The 16693-nt window shown below is 41.5% G+C and overlaps 1 protein-coding gene across 3 annotated transcripts; it reads right to left on the bottom strand.

Moving 5' to 3' along the window:
• Window positions 1-1896: 1896 nt before the first annotated feature.
• LOC119720453 (protein regulator of cytokinesis 1-like) lies at window positions 1897-15978 on the bottom strand. Of its 3 annotated transcripts, XM_038190119.1 has the most exons (14): window positions 15821-15978; window positions 12568-12829; window positions 11859-12092; window positions 10540-10710; window positions 9916-10065; window positions 9210-9357; window positions 8548-8684; window positions 8027-8122; window positions 7162-7308; window positions 6680-6799; window positions 5998-6120; window positions 5236-5343; window positions 4493-4672; window positions 1897-2503 (listed from the first exon to the last, which is right to left on the bottom strand). In XM_038190119.1, exons 1-14 carry the CDS (start codon window positions 15832-15834, stop codon window positions 2405-2407), a joined length of 1989 nt encoding a protein of 662 aa, XP_038046047.1. In that variant the 5' UTR covers window positions 15835-15978; the 3' UTR covers window positions 1897-2404. The 3 variants fall into 3 exon arrangements, with proteins under 3 accessions (XP_038046047.1, XP_038046048.1, XP_038046049.1); XM_038190120.1 differs by lacking the exon at window positions 5236-5343; XM_038190121.1 differs by lacking the exons at window positions 5236-5343; window positions 5998-6120.
• Window positions 15979-16693: the final 715 nt, after the last annotated feature.

Below are 16693 nucleotides of genomic sequence, written 5' to 3'. Positions count from 1 at the left end.
CGCGACAATTAACTTTCAGTGATACTTGACCCAAACCTCGATTCTGATCAAAAGAACTGCAATTTGTGACATTTGTAAACAGCGAATGGTTTATTTGCTCCTATCTACTGTACAGTGCTACTGATAAAAAAAAACATTTTATGTACAACGTTTGCACCTCTACTTCTGGTCAATTTATAAATAAGCACCTTGAAAAGACAAGAATCAACTTACAAATAATTGCAATTAAGTTAACCCACCGGCGTGTTGTATCGCTTCTATTTTTAATCTATCAATGCGTACCTTACATGAATCAATTAGTCTGGAGCCTGTGATGTGATGGCTTGCCGTTTAGTGAGGCTATTGCAATGATATAGGGAACATGTCCAAGATGGTTGCAGTTGATGATGTAGGGTTGTAAAGGGCAGAATGGCCAACTTTTTGTGCCAGGTCCCTTCGACTTAAAACGGGCCGACAAAAACCGTCTCCTTTGAGTTTCTTGACCACTTGACCCACGACCTCAAGATTTACTGCAATTAGGTCATATTTCGGTGAACGAAAGGCCCATTTCAATGGCTAAACCAGTGCCACGCTATTGTACAAAGCAAGTGCCCTGTGACTCTGAACGATAGCTAGCACAGTTCTTTCCCCACTGAAGGAGGCCTTCGTCATAGAATTGACAGCGTGCTCAGAGTATTCTTTTAGCAAAATAAAGAGCAAATTTAGCCGTGATGCAAGGCTTGCGAAAGTCGGGCTCGAATAAAGCGCTTATGCTTTGGGCTCTTTTGACAAAATGTGCGCGTACAGCATGCGCGTGAGCGTGACACCACTGCATTAAAAGCTTCTGATTCTGATTCAGATTCTGATTCTGATTCCACTATAGGTTCAAACTTCAAGTTATTGAGCAGCTTCATAAATGTATGCAGCTCGTAACAGCTAGGTGTCACTGTTTGGACACTTCTTATTCGTCATATCCTCTCCGAGTAACATGTGGTTGCAACTTTCAATTTGTTTCATTATTTCTTAGAATGCTCTTAGATGATAAACTCATTTTTAAATGACTTAAAATCGTAACTTCCTTCGCCATCTGTTGGAGGCATCACTGACCACGGATAGTGGGAGGAAAATCAGTGAATCATTCCACACTAGGGGTGAAACTCGGGGGAAACCAAAAAAAAAAACCACAAAATAAGTGGCTTAGGGTTTGAGGTTGCAGAGGGCACAAGAGCAACGGAGAATTATGTTAATTTGAGAAAACGTTTGTATATCCCTTTAAAGGGAATGTACATCATTGGCTTTTGCAGTAATTTTCATAAATGAAGAATTTGAGGGGTTAGTATAATTAATCAAATATTATAACACTGACATTTTGTAAGTTTTGTGTTTGAAAAGGTTGGAGAAACCAAGAAAACCAAAAATGTTCATGTTGTCTGGTTCCCTGACTCCACTAAAGATAAAATGGATCAATTTATAGATGATGGAAAATTGTAAGGCAAGGGAACCAGTCTAGCTGGCCTGCACCCGTTCATGGATATGTAACAAATAGCAATTAAAATTTGGACCGAAAAATGGTAAATTTGGAGCAGTAGTTAAAAATAATTAGGATTTTCCAACGCTGGTCGGCCGACCACCGTTGGAAATGTATACAAAAATACCATTTTCTTGAAACTGACTTAACACCAGGTGCCATAATTTTACAAGATGCTTGAGACTGTCACTTACCAACATCCTAGTAAGGTATTTCATAAAAACTTGGTAGTTTTATTTTTCGATGTTTGCAAATGTTGTATATTCCCTTTAAATACCCATTTCTTTTACTCTATATATATAAACTTATTCCAGACTTCAAAAGAAATCCTTTAGAATCCGGAAAATCAGGAGAAAACGCTGACAAATATCACCCCTGCAAATGTCACACTCTTTACAAGTCAACTCAATTTCTTCTACTGTACAAAAACAAAAATCCATCTTAAAAAAAAAAGTCAAAAGCAAAAAGCTATGTACAGGAACAGGTTAATATTAAACAAAAAACTGATACAACTGAATTAGAATTTACAGTAACAAAAGAAATTTCATAAATGTAGTTTTCTTGCCAGGAATAAATGCATTTAGCAGTAATAAAAAAAAATCTTTTGGCAGTACTCATTAGAAATGTTTAGCAAAGACACGTCATCAATCGTGTGCACTTCCATATTAAAAGTTCTAAGCATTGCTATGTGTAATTCTTATGTGCCTGCGCTTTTTTGCCACAAACTATGCGAAAAAATCAAACAAAATAAACTGATCATCAAATTTGGTCCACTGAACCAAATTTCATCTGAAATTAGATAATAAAAAAATTGCATGGACAGTACTTCTTTTGAATTTTACCAAGTGCTGGTCCTCGTATTTGATTGGTCGATCCTAACGGCAAGCAAAGTGAAGCTCAGAGCATCGTGATGCGAGACCGACTGGATGTTAGGTTAGTCGGACTGGAGGCCGAACTGCTGCGGCAATTGGTCTTCCGTCTGGTATCAAACTCTTTCTGCAAACGAAAAAGAACAAAAGACAAGTTTGTTAATTTCATAAATTTTTAATTAAAATTATTTGAAAAGGTAAGAGTCAATCGGAATACAAGTTACTCAGGGATGGAATTTTATCTTTTTTCAAACTCTTCAGCTAAATATTTAGATATGAAACAGCAGGCCACTAATGTTTAGCAATATGAAGAGCAGAGAATATTGCAAGGCACACAGCTTTGAAAATTTCAGCAGATGTTTATCGAACGATTGTGTGACCATGGAAGGTTATTCAATGTGAAAACAATGAAATATTTAAATGTCAAAAGTATTTGTTTATGAGCTTGTTTTCATACATGATTTGTGATAATGACAAATGAATGCAAGTATAAGGATGGTTATGGAATTGGAAACCCTATAATTGCTTACAGGGTGAAGTGTTGGAAATGAAACTCAGTTATTTATATTGCCTTTTGGTCTCTAGGAACTATTCATTAAAAAAAAAAAAAAGCAAAATGATTGTGGATCCAATGAATTGCATATGGATGCAATGAATGAAAAGAAATTTCAAGCTTGAATAAAAATCCAAGTTGTCCAAAACAATTGATGAAACTTTTTAGTAAAACTGATGGACACTCAAATGATTGATAGCATAGTACATAATGAATTTCTGTTAAAAATACTATCACAATTGCTTCGGACATAGCTTTCCATGTATGTAGCAAGTCATTTATTCGGTTAAGAAAAAGATAGACTGATGTTTATTTTTGGCTGAGAATTTTCCAAAATGGAAGTTTATGGAGTTTCATTAAGAACACTGACAAGCATCTGTATAAGCACTGCGCACTGACATATGGTGGTGGAAAATTGTGTTTTGCATAAACCCTAACCACCCCAACCCTTCAAAATCCAACCGCTGTTTTGTTGGAATCTGTTGGAGTGAGGACTGCACTAGTAAACTGATTATGCGTTACATGGGGTCAGGCATACCACCATAATCAGAGTCCAACAGTTTGGATGTTGAATTTACCATAATGTGTTGGATTTTGCAAGAGTGAGGAAGGTTCCTAGTAAATCACTCAAGGGGTGAGGGTTAAAGTTCATAAGCAAAGTCAAAAGTCTTTTTAAGTAAGATAGTTTTTAATTAGTAAGTAGAAAACATTTTTCCCCTTTTTTTAAATTGGAAAATACCTTTACTGGTTATTTCTAGGAAAGAGGATGTGTGAAGCATTTGAGCATGGCTATGAAAACCCAAGAATGTATAGCTGTTGATAATTTTACGTCAATTTTTGTTACTTTACTTTGAAACTTACATTTTAGCGATCCAGAAATTGAACTCATACTTGGTTCAATCTTGCCTGTAAAGACAGTGTCACAGAACCAAAAATATTGGACCAGTTCTTTCAAATGAAAATTCCATATGGGTATCATTACAGATTTTTTTCAAAAACATGGGAGGAAAGCTTTTTAAAGGGCAAGAGTAACACGCAAAAGAGTGTAAAAAACGCAAAATGGTCAAAGGATTGTGTCAAATTTGAACTTTCGATCCTCGTATTGAAACCTACCCTGACTTCCATCAATGAAATATTTTATATTTTAGAAGCTTGCTTGAACAGTAGGGATTCCCCCACCCCATTTTTTCTCCGTCAAATATCTAGAAATTAATTATGTCCAACACAAATAACACCAAGACATTTTCTATATATGTCTGTTACTCTACAAAGTTTCTACTGTAATGTAAAAATAGTACAATGAATCAAAACTTTCCACAAAGACTATAAAAATGCATCGGCCATGTCAGTGTTCTTAATGAAAATCCAGCAAAAAATGTTGGACATTTTACAGAGTACAGAACTCTTGTAGACCATTTTCTTATAAGGCAGAATCAACTCGTCACTAATCACAAACACGGCTTGCAATCACACGTGTGTTTATGGAAGCGGCTGAAGCCCTTTTCCATCGACATGTGTGTGACTGCTAGGCAGAGCCACGTAATACGGTTGCATTTTACTTACTGCAAAATCTGAATAGGTTGAGCAAGCCGACGTGATGGACATGTTGGGGGTTGCTGGGCCGTGTAGTCCCCCACTGATGGTACTCGTGCTGAACGCGTGGCTGATGTCAACGTTCCTCTCGCCAAGGGCCTTGCGGTGGGCCATACGGGCTCCCGTGGGGCGCAACACTCGCTTAGGGGTCTGGTTGGGTACAACAGACGAGAATTTAGGCTCATTTAGAATATTTGAAGCTGGCTACAACTTTTTCTTTTGCAAACAAAAATCCCATGGAAAAGTCTGAAAATTGTCTTTCTCTCAGTTTAAAAAAGTCTGAAAACCCTCACGCCTCATTTACTCTAGAACTTGGTTAAAATGAACAAAAATGTAAAAAGGCGTAATTTTAAACGAAAATTTGCAGAGTTTCGATTTTACAGGAAATAATTGAATGCATGCAAAACTTTTAACAAACCGTCAATGACAACGTAATGCAACGTAAAACTAAACGTACAAAGTCAGTCATACAAGACTAAACAGCTAGCAACATTGAATGAATATTTTTTGTTAAACAGTTCAGTATAAGAAGCATCGGGGTGAACAAACAAAGAAGACTGAAAGGCATACATAGATGTGAAAATAAGGGATTAATGAAGAAACATGGTAGAATGAACATAAGTTGAAAAGCAGTAAAATCTAAATAATAGAAATTTACGTCATATTAAAAGTTTACTCCAACGATGAACATTGAAATGTCCAACCAGCCCTACCTTTTTCTGTGGTACGCTTTTCGGAGGGCGGCAGATTGAGGAAGGGGATGGGAAGGGTATGTGGGGGACGTATTTAGTGCTAGGGGCAGGAGGAGCATGAGGGGTTGTCTAGACACAACAAGGAGAAAAGGATGCGACAAGACGAGAAATAAGAAGTAAGGTTATGATTGACAGCAGGGAGGGGAGGGGGGATGGAGAAGAATGCAATGGATGCGAATTGAGGAGTGAGAAAGGGATGGATGCTGTGACGTGCAGTTAAATTAACCCACAACAAAAACAGGAATGTGAAGATGATTAAACACATCATGATGAGGGTGTCTACAATTTTGGTTTGCAGGTTGGTCCAAGGTTCACAATAAATTCCAAAAAGTGTTTTAACAAATTGTTACTTGAGCTCTGCAGTCCGTCAAATTTGATTTTGAAAAATAAGAAAAATAATTAAGTTGCTGCAAACTGCTCACTGACTGGATTGACCTGAAATATACAAATCGAAAAGTTAGAGAGGCTTGATATATTTCGTCTTTTTGCCTCTGAAGAAGTCTTTGCTAAAGATGAAATATATCAGGCCTTTCTAACTTATAAATTTGATTTTGTTTAGCGTTTAGCACAAAGAGCATCACATCGCTTGTGGACATGTACCTCGTTCAGAAACCACAAAAATCTCCTGAAGATGGAAGTCGGACACGGACAAAAACTGAGTTTTGGAAGTATGCTACGAACAGAAAATTTGAAATTTAATCAAGCTAATTCTACCGGACCTACCTTGGTGTTTGTAGGCGTGGCCTTACAGGCCCTCGGGGGGCGTCTAGCTGGCGAAGGGGAGGGCATGATGCTGGTATGGGTCACCCCTAGTCTGGGGGAATGGGCGTAGGAAGTCCCATTCAACTGTGTGTCAAATCAAGGTGAGAGGGGGAGGGAGAAATAACCAAAAATAAACAGGCAGGGTTGTGATTATGGGTTGGTGGTGGCCAAAGTAGCAGTGCTCAAAATTAAAATTGGTTGGTGGTGAAAAACAAAATGTATAAAATAAAGGAACCCTTTTGGTAATTTTCTCTTGCAATGCCCTCCAGATCCAACAAGCATGATCTGAAGGTGTGACTAAATAAAGGGTATCTCAGGAAATAAAAAGGTGTAATTTGAAAGTGAATTGTGAATTTTTGTCTTAACTTTCATTTCTGTTCATTTACGTGCACTGCTAGAACAAAATAAAAAACAATGAACTGAGCCAAAACAATCCCCTTGTGTAAAGCAACGAATTTGAATAATTTGATTAAAGTGCATGTAATAATGGAAGTGCACAATTCCAAAACGTTCGTCAACTTGTATTGAGCTGTTGTCTGCTGTGCTCTGAAAAAGAAATGTGCCGAGTGCTAACTTCAAATATGGACACTGAATGTATTAGTTCTGCCTCGACCCGTGTTTGAAGTTCAGAGAGTGGACTTACCCCTTTCAGTCGCTTGTTGGGCGTCTTGGAGGAATTTCCGTTGAAGCGTCGCTTGGCCGGCGTGTTTGGCTTGCTGCCAAATGTCATCTCGTTCTCAGTCTGTACAGTCCTGGCTTTGATCTTTGAGGAAAAAAGACAAAAAGGATATAAAATTAACGGCCAGTTTTGTTTTTATCTATAAAACTGCCTAAATATTCTGAAATATCCTACTCGATTGTAAATAAATAAAAATTTCGAGCATCCCGTGTAATCGTTGTGCCTAGTATGCTGTCATTTTCGTTTCCTCACGAAGGGTAGGAACAAAATATTGAGAGAATTGGTTTTGCAGGAATGGAACGTATTTTCTCCAAAGTGACAATACCACTGCTGTTTCCTGTCGCAGCTGGCAATGGATCTGTTGGATCTTGCTACACTTGGCACCCTTCTCAATGCAACAACTGTTGTATGTGTCGTTAAAATAATAAGATAAAATGCAATCGTACCCGTTCTTCTTTCCGTAGTTGCTTGTCCTGTTCGTGTGCAGCCCACTGCATTTGGACGTAATCCATGAAGCGGCAACCGTCCACCAAGAACGGTGCTCCCTTCTCTTCTTCAAACATACTGATGCGTTCCGCTAAAGTCTTCTCCAACTATAGGCAATTCATAAAAAAATTGTCAAACAAAAGTCTGGGGGAAAAAATAGGTTCTCAAAGATATGAGAATGTAACACAAATTTGTAGACTTTAATTAGTCTTCAAGACTTTCCATATCGTATAGCATAGGGTCATCACACAGTCTGGAAAAAACTTTTCCTACGTGATATGCAGGAGATAACGTGAGCACAGAGTGCCTGCAGCCTTCAAAATGCGTGTGCAGTATGCTCTGATTGATAGTCAAAAAGCGTCGTTTTCATATTCAACACGGAGCCCATGGAGTCGAGGTTGATAAAACACACTTAAGGCAAAAAAAAAAAAATATTCGGTCTCTGGTCAGACCAAAGTTCCGGAATTGACGCGGCCACGCGACTTTTTTTTTTTTTTCTTCAGCTTGGATTGTACAGACAAGGTGGGTACTATTTTGCTTTTTTGGTGTCCTCATGTACATTGGTGGCCTCCATAATTTGCCTTGGTGCTTTCGATCATTTGCCTTGGTGCAATTTCCCATTCCTTGGTGCTCTTTGGTAAAAAAATTGAGGAGATGCGGAAATAGAGGGCGCTGTTGGAGCTACCGCGGAACATTTTGGTAAAAAAAAAGATCGACGCGCATGCTTAAAATCAACGCGCGCGCTGACCAGAGACCGACTTATTTTTTTTTTTTTGGCCTAAAGAGCAAATCTCTACAAATGAACAGAATGGCCAAGCCTCGTACCTTGGGCAGGTCTCTGTTGATTTTCTTTCTCTCTTTCTCTTCCTGCAGCAGGTTGCCTCCTCTGTTGTTGTAGCGGTTAGGATCGTAGGCTTTCTTCTGTAGAGATAAACAAACATTTCGGGGGTAGGAGTCCAGATTGAAACCGAGAGTTTGTGCTACAAACGAACCGCCAAACTCAACTAACATTTGCCAAACATAGCACTTCCAAACCGAACTGAACCAAACGAAATTGTTTAGTTTGGAATGTACATTAACATGATTTTCAGCGCCACTTATTTTTAATCGTGCAGTCAAAATAATCAAACCTTGCACAACAAAATTATCAAATTTTAGTTCTAAAATAAAACGAAACTCGGAGGTTGTAGTGATAAAACTCAGGGTTTGTAGTGAGAACATGAGGCTTAATAATCAAAATGTTTGGTGTATGTCTTTTTATTTTACCCTACTTGCAAATGACATCTTTTCTTGAATGGATTTGACATTACGTCATCAGACTTTGGTTTTTTGCATTAATGTTTTACCTCAAATTCCAGCATTTTCTTCCACATGTCCTCCCTCTTTTTGATGCATTCTATGATCTCCTTGTTCTCCTGGTAGTAGGCCTTCAGTCTGGCTAGCTCCTCGTCGTGTTGCAGGAGGAGTTCTTCAGTAAACTCGTCTGAAGTTGGAAGAAACAAACAAGACCACATGTAATCTCAGATGAAATGTCAGATGAAATGTCAGATGAAATGTCAGTTGAGACCAATGGTATCTTTTTCTAGAAAAATAACTTCTTCTCCCATATGACCTGACTGACATCACATGAACATGTAGGTTTTGTTTTTTTAATTGTAGGTTTTATTTAAAAAGTAAATTTTACAAAAACAAACAAAGAAGAGACTTTAGAAGACAGGCTGTGAGAATTAAAAAACCAAATTCAAAACTCAAAAATTTAAAAAGCAGATTTTGAAATTGACTTTGAGTCAATTTAGAACGGCAGTATAATTGACATCAATGTACTTTGAATAGAGAAGGAATAAACATATTAAACCCACTAACACGTAATACTACATTTTGTTACATTGTATTTATTCCTGGATGAATCAACCATACAGAGTCAAGGTAGTTTGAGGCAGGGCTGTTTGGGGGAGTACAGGGACTAAAGGGTCATAAATAATTCCAGCAATACAGAATCTGAATTTACCATCATAGAAGCCAGCGAAGTCATTGCGTTGTAGCCTGCTGTAGTAGCACTTGTCCCACCAGAGGGCGATCTCCTCACGGCTGGCTTCCGTCACTCGCTTCAGGTTCTGTATCTTCAGCTCCTCAAGCCGCGCAAGCTCCTGACGGAGCTGAGGAGAAGAAAAATTAAGAGAAAAGTCAGTTAGTCACTCAGTGAGTTAAGTAGACCAATTCCATAGAAACCACTCGGCATATAGGGGCAGTGGGGCCAAGTGGTTAGGATTCATGACTCATGATCAGAGGGTCAGGGGTTCAAATCCAGCTGCTGGTCATATATTGTGTCTTGGGCAAGCCGATTCACCCGCACTTGCCTCTCTCCACCCAGGAGTATAAATGGGTACTAGCATTAGCTGGGGAATAACCTGCAATGGACTAGCGAGCATCCATTCAGGGGGAGTAGAAACATTTCTGTTGTTTAATGCTACTCCGGCCTGGTGGGCCATATTGGCCTCGTGACAGAGTTCACTTTACTCAGCATAGAAATTTGTGAAGCTTAGCAAAAATTGGTTCAAAATACGCACAGCTAATTTTTTTTAAAATAGGCAGAAATCTGTTACATCAAGCTGACGGCAATGCGTTCAAATGTCCCTCCCATTGGTATTCTCGAAGTCTCCGTTTTGAAACCGTTGAGGGGGAAATTGCGGACAGAGGCTATCAGATCATCTTACCACTTTGATGTCGGATGGTTTATGTCCTCGGTGACTGGCCAGGTATTCATCTCTCTCCTCGGCAGGGAAGAGGAGTCGGTTCCACAGACTGGCAATCTGCTCTCTCAGATGATCAGCTATTCCCTGGTTCTCCCTCTGCTTGAACTCCAACTGGTTTTGTTGAAAGAGAAAAATATACAGGTCATAAGATAATGTTAAGGTCCAAAGTGTGACATTTTTCTGTCCCTGTTGACTTGATACTTCATAATTTGCCATTCAAGTATGCTTAAGAATGACTTCAACTGATTGTTTATTTGTTGGGTAGGTAGCTTCCTATTCATAATCACTCTTGGAGGATGACTGCATTAAGGAGTGCATCAGAATTAGAAAACACAGATGTCAGATGTAACGAGGACAGGAAGACAATGTGGACCTCAAATTTATAGAATGGCCAATACATAAGTAACGCTTTAGTTAATTTCACAGGCAGATTTCGCTTCAAATCATGATGCGACAAAAGAAACATATACAGACACAACCCAATTTCAGAGCAGATATGGTTGACATAACCTTTTAAAGGAACAGAGGAACACGCTTTGTGCGCATTTTTTAAATAACACATTGAAAGGTCTGATTTTAACCCACCTCCTCATGTAGAACCCTGAGAGCCTCCATGTTCTCTTTGGACAAGAGGAAGCAGTCTTCCTCTTCGCAGACGATGTCTCGCTCAAAGGAGGTGTTGGGTCCTTGCTCCAGGTCCTCCAGAAGTGAGATGATCTCCTTCTTGGTGCTGCTTAGGATATTCTGTCTTGAGTCCTACAAGAAACAAGAATCACATATTACAGAAGTATTCTAAAAGTTTAACTCAATGTAACTTACAACACAATTTTTTCAGAGCGATCTGACGCCTGTTGAAAAAGAATCTTTAAGGCAAAATAAAAAAAAAAAACATGTTTAGCGTCCCGCCTCTTTGACAAAAAGGAAGGAGGAGGCCCTTTTTTTTTTTTCTTTTCAAAATGGCCGCCCGACACATTTTTCAAGACAACGCGGCCGGGCTATTTTTCAAGATGGTTACCAGCTTTTTTCAAAATGGCCGCCACTTGGACTCATTGACTATTTCCACAGCTTTATACACGGTATAAAAGTCTAAAAATACGATTTCTTTTGTCAGAGATCGTTAAAATTTATCAATTTTTGTCTTTAAAAAAAAAAAAAAAAAAAAAAAAAAAGGAGGCGGCCTCTTAAAAGGAAGCGGGCGGGGACGCTAAACGTGTTTTTTTTTTTACTTCGCCTAATTTGAGGAAGCCAGAAAACTATAGAGTACTGGGGAGGTTTTGAGGTGGCACAGGGGAGAACAGGCAGAATGGGTTTGGGGTGGCACAGAGAGTAACAGGCAGGGCAGTTTGGGGGGGTACAGGCAGATTGGGTTTTGGGTGATACAGGGAGTAACGGGCAGGGTGGTTTGGGCAGTACAGGCACTCGGCAGTAACAGGCAGGGTGGTTTGGGGTGGCACAAGGAGTAACAGGCAGGGCGGTTTGGGGTAGTACAGGGAGTAACAGGCAGAGTGGGTTTTGGGTGATACAGGGAGTAACAGGCAGGGTGGTTTTGGATGTTACAGGGAGTATTAGGCAGGGTGGTTTGGGATATGGTACAGGGAGTAACAATCAGGGCCCGTTTGGGGTGGTAAAGGTTGTAACAGACATGGCGGCTGGGGGCGGTGCAGGGAGTAACAGGCAGGGTGATTTGGGTACAACAGGGAGAAACAGGCATGGCGGCTGGGGGTGGTATAGGGAGTAACTGGCAGGGTGATTTGGGGTGTTATAGGGTGTAGCGAGCTAGGTAGTTCAAGCCGATACAGGGAATAACAGCCAGGGCGGGTTTGGGGTGGTACAGGGAATAACAGGCAGGGCAGTTTTGGTTACTGGGCGGTACTGCTCTCACTAATTTCATCGCAAATTTCTACCTTCTCTGTGGACAGAGTCTGGATGTGGTCCTTTAGCGTCTCCAGCTGCTCAGCCGTGGGCACCGTACCGCTGGGGATGTAGTAAGGCGTGGTGCACAGCAGATCGCATAGATGCTGCTCTCGGTCCTTCAGTTGCTTCAGTATGGCCATGCGTTCAGACTTCTCCTTGTTCAAACTGTCCACCTTCTGGCGCAGGACTTTCTCCAGTTGGAGGATGGTGAGCCCTTCCTCCGCCTTGCAGGTAAGATGAAATACAAAAGGCTCATTAAATATTTCTAGAACTTGATTTTGTAATTTCATGGCACAAGCATATGCAAAATTGGGAACTCCGGTTGGCGCAGTGGTTACTTTTCTCGCCTTCCAGTTCTATGGCCCGGGTTCCATTCCTGCCCTGGTCCATAATGTGGATTGGGTATTCAGTCCCTACCTGAGTCCTTGGGTTTTCCCCCGAACATTCTTCGAGGGTTTTCCTTCCACCTCTAAAACCGTATTGTTTTCTTTTTGCCTTCCTACTACAGGTTTCTTCAGGCTTTCGAGCTACAGTGCGTAGGGCACTTTTTGAGGAATCCTTGGTTTCATTACCAGAAATAAATAATAATAATAAACAATGGGAAGTCATCATTGCCAAATATTGAAGTGAATTGGAAGGTGTGGTAGAGCAAGGCTTTGAGGATCTGTGAGGGTTTTGGGCGTTATCTGCCCGTCTCACCTGGAATGGTTTCAGCCCAAGCTCCTTGCTGACTGTCACCACCTCATGCCCGCACGTCTCCACGCTAGCCATCAGCCGCCGGCGTAAGTCTTTCTCCTCTGACACCATCTCGCTGAGCAGGTTGCGCATGTGATGCAGCACCACGTTCTGTCGGTCCACTCGCTGCTCCTCGCAGATGCCGATCTCATCCCAAATGTCTCGCAGCTGCTCCAGGGCGTGCTCCAGGCACTCTGCTACCTCCAGCTTCATGCTCTCTCGACATCTGAAATTAATCGTTTGGAAAATGAGACAAATTCTCTGAAGTTAATTCTATATTTTCAGGTCTTAAGGTCATGTATTAAAAATTCCAACATTTCATGAGAATTTTGTTTTTCATTTGAAAAAAAATCCAATCTATTTGTCCTTTTTTGGGGGTCCTGATTAAAATTCCACTTTTCAATGAATTAGGACTTGATTTTATCTTTTATTTCTAATTCATGACAAGGAGCATTTTTTTTTTTTTAATGGGAAGTGAAGTTTGAGAACTATGAATCGGTTTCCAAATGATGCATACATGATGGTTGACTGCAGCAAACCACAGCAGCCAACAGCAATGTTTTAACATTCACACAGAAGGCACTCATAGTGAAACGCATTATAATGCTTGAAACAGTGGTTGTCTTGCTTTCCACGACGACACACCAGACGAAAATTGAACCCAGGCACTAGCGGCGCCTGAAAGTGGTATGGTTCTAGTCCCACTAACTGGGTCGCTAGAACTCCTTTTGACATTTGGGACGTTGGTCTGTCGTACTAGCGACCCACTAAGGAATTGTTGTGAATTCCACAATTTCTAAAAATCACGCAAAATACTTCAAACTCCGCATGTAGATCGGGAATGCACCTACGACTGTTTCATGACAAGGCAGTCACTGCACTGTACATGTATCATTTAGCGTGGCACGCATGCACGACATAAAACAGTCGTAGGTGCATTCCTGATCTACATGCGGAGTTTGTTTATCGACGCAGGTCACGGTCGTGTCCCCATGCTTCACGTACGTATTTGTATGCCCATGGTGTACGTGCATATATAGAAATGCGCTGGGTAGAGCAAAGCGGGTGCATTATTCAATGATCGCTGTATGATGTCTGGTTGAATTTCACGGATTTGCAAGCCAAAAATAATCGGGAGTATCATTGAAGCCCCATTACTTCATCTTTGACATGTGGAGAAGCCAGTAGGTGCTTTCAAAGGTAGTTTTGTGAAGTATTTTGCGTGATTTTTAGAAATTGTTGAATTCGGAAAGATTTCCATATACGAAGTTCACTAATTTTCCTCTGTATTGACTAACAAGCCCCCAGATAGCAATTTCATGTCATCAAAGTCAATTTGAGCAGTGAGAAAATACAAGCATTTTCTTAGAAAACACTTAGAATTTTTCAGTCCAATCTCATAGGGTTTGTACACAGGGTGTTGAGTGAACTTCGTATATTGAAATCTTTCCTTGAATTCACAACAATTCCTTAGTGGGTCGCTAGTACGACAAACCAACATCCCAAATGTCAAAAAGGAGTTCTAGCGACCCAGTTAGTGGGACTAGTATGGTTCCCACTTATATACTGCATACACAAATTCTTTTATTGTCATGCACAGGCTCGGCGAAAACGATATCACCGTGCACGGTACAACCACATTGGCCGACGAGTGCGCGCACAGGCCCCGCAAAAACAATGTCACCGTGCACGGACGACCACGTGGACCGACCAGCAAACGCCATGTGCCACAGGCCCGGCAAAAACGATGTCAACGTGCATGCATTGCATGGTACAACTACGTTGACCTGCGAGTGCTCGCACAGGCCCAGTAGAAACAATGTCAATGCACGGAGTCACGGACAACCAGCAAAATCCCTCATCTTCCGTTCGTTTCACTAATTTTCTTTTCGAAAATAGGCAACTATTTTGAGCTGCGGGTACCGTACGAGTCAACTCAGGTACAACTTGACTCGGGTACGACTTGACTGGGGCGTCAATTTTGGGTTACGAGTTGACTCAGGTACGAGTTAACTCGGGTGCGAGTTGAATATACCTGCGAGTTGACCCATTTCCTAATAATACGAAATAACATCATGATTAACTAACAATAACATGACTATCCTTATGCTAATTGGTATTAGGCTTGTACGTCATGTACGTGCTAAGAAGGAATGTCAGACGAGTCGACCGTTGAGACAACTCGACTCGGGACAAGTCGACCATTGAGACAACTCGACCGTTGAGACAGGTCGACCGTTGAGACAACTCGACTCGGGACAACTCGACCGTTGAGACTGCTCGACGTGGAGCAGAAAAAGTTGCACAAATCTGTGGCAAGACCGATCACGGGTGCGGCGTGGGCATACAGAGGGCGTCGCGTCGGGCCGGTGCGCCCCGCCCGCCCGCGAGGACCGGCTTGGGCACGGCACGCGGGCACGTCGACCGGCGCGGCAAATGGGCGCACAGGGCTGGCAAAACGATGTCACCGTGCACAGTACGGACAAGTTGACCGGCAAATGGGCGCACAGGCCCGGCAAAAACGATGCCACCGTGCGCGGTACGGCCACGTTGACCGGGGATGCGCGCACGTGGCCTTGAAAAAAAAGGAACGATGTGCACGGACAATCACGCTGCGCTATACATGCTATATCGGCTCTGTTAATGCAAAAATAAAAACTCATGTGTCATCACTCCCAAATGGCGATCAGCCGCCGTCAAAATCCCCGGTACTAACTACTATCCCCGAAACTAGGCCCAAAACATGCGAGGCGACTTGTCTCAACGGTCGACTTGTCTTTCCATTTATCGCACATACGGTCGAGTTGTCTCAACGGTCGAGTTGTCTCAACGGTCGAGTTGTCTCAACGGTCGACTTGTCCTGAGTGGTCTCAACGGTCGACTTGTCTGACCCCCCTAAGAAGTCAGGCAGCTGATCGAGTGGCAAGACGGAACAGGTGACTAGTAGCAGCCACTGCCAGAAACACCAGGGCAATAAAAAATAGCCAGCCACATTATAGCGAAAGCAGTTAAAAATCATGTCACGGCTGCCGTAACAATAGCCACCAGGCCACTGCATTGATTGTAAGTTGTTGTAATGCAACAACCGGCATGAGACTAGTCGCCAGTCAGTGTCACACTGCACAGCCCGACTCTCGATTCTTGCAATAACTTCGTCAGATCTCAATCAAATGTAAATAAAAGTGACGTATAAATATTTGGCATTTCGTATAATTACCTCTTTGAAGACATTTTGACATCAGAATCCAAAAAAGCTACAAAATTCGCTCGATTCTTTGAGGCGTAAGCATGCAAAATTGTTTATCAACGCATGCAGCACGGTTTGAATACCGTGCGCCCACCAAGCGCTGTGATTGGCTGGCTCGGCTGGGGCTTTGACTGGTCCTCGAGCATTCCGTTAAAATATGTCCGCAAAGTACCAGTGAAAAATAGGTGAGTCATAAGAGCGTTTTCGAAACGACTGGCTTTAACTTCGTTTCGGCTTAATGACATGTTAGGCCCCGACTTCGGGAACTCCAGCTACATTTTGGTGCCTATTGTGCTTCAGGAACATTCAATCGGTTGTTATGAAGACAAAAGTTGGAATAATTTTGTTTGGTTTGCCTCTCAGTGATTCAGAAGTAGGAGGCGAAGCCGAAGCCGAAGCAAAGGTTTCGAAAACCCACTTAGTAGACTGGTGGTCTATCCCGTGCGCAATGTGGCGCGGATAAAATTGCTTTAAGTTTAAGTATGAATTAGACGAGATGTTTTACTCTCAGAAATTATTTAAAAGACGAGTACGTCTTTCCGCGTTCATGCATCCATGCATCAATTATCCCTACTTCCATGGTTCATGCTACCGTTCAAGAATGTATCATTATCATCGACCATACACTACATTTCCAAGAAATTCTTCCGCTGGCTTATTTTAGCCCGTGGGGTCGTGAACTGTATACATGTGGCATTCCTATAGAGGAAGGTGTTCCTTGGCATGTTTAACCATGAAGGAATGGTTTAACTAAAAAAGGTCAAGGCCAGGATGTTTTTTTTCCACATATCATTTCGTCTACTTTGAGCCTCATGTTGTTAGTTCTAGTTTAATGTAAATCAT

The sequence above is a fragment of the Patiria miniata genome, unplaced genomic scaffold, assembly GCF_015706575.1.
Source record: "Patiria miniata isolate m_02_andy unplaced genomic scaffold, ASM1570657v1 HiC_scaffold_9, whole genome shotgun sequence".
Lineage (NCBI taxonomy): Eukaryota > Metazoa > Echinodermata > Asteroidea > Valvatida > Asterinidae > Patiria > Patiria miniata.
This window is presented reverse-complemented; position numbering and strand designations above follow the sequence as displayed.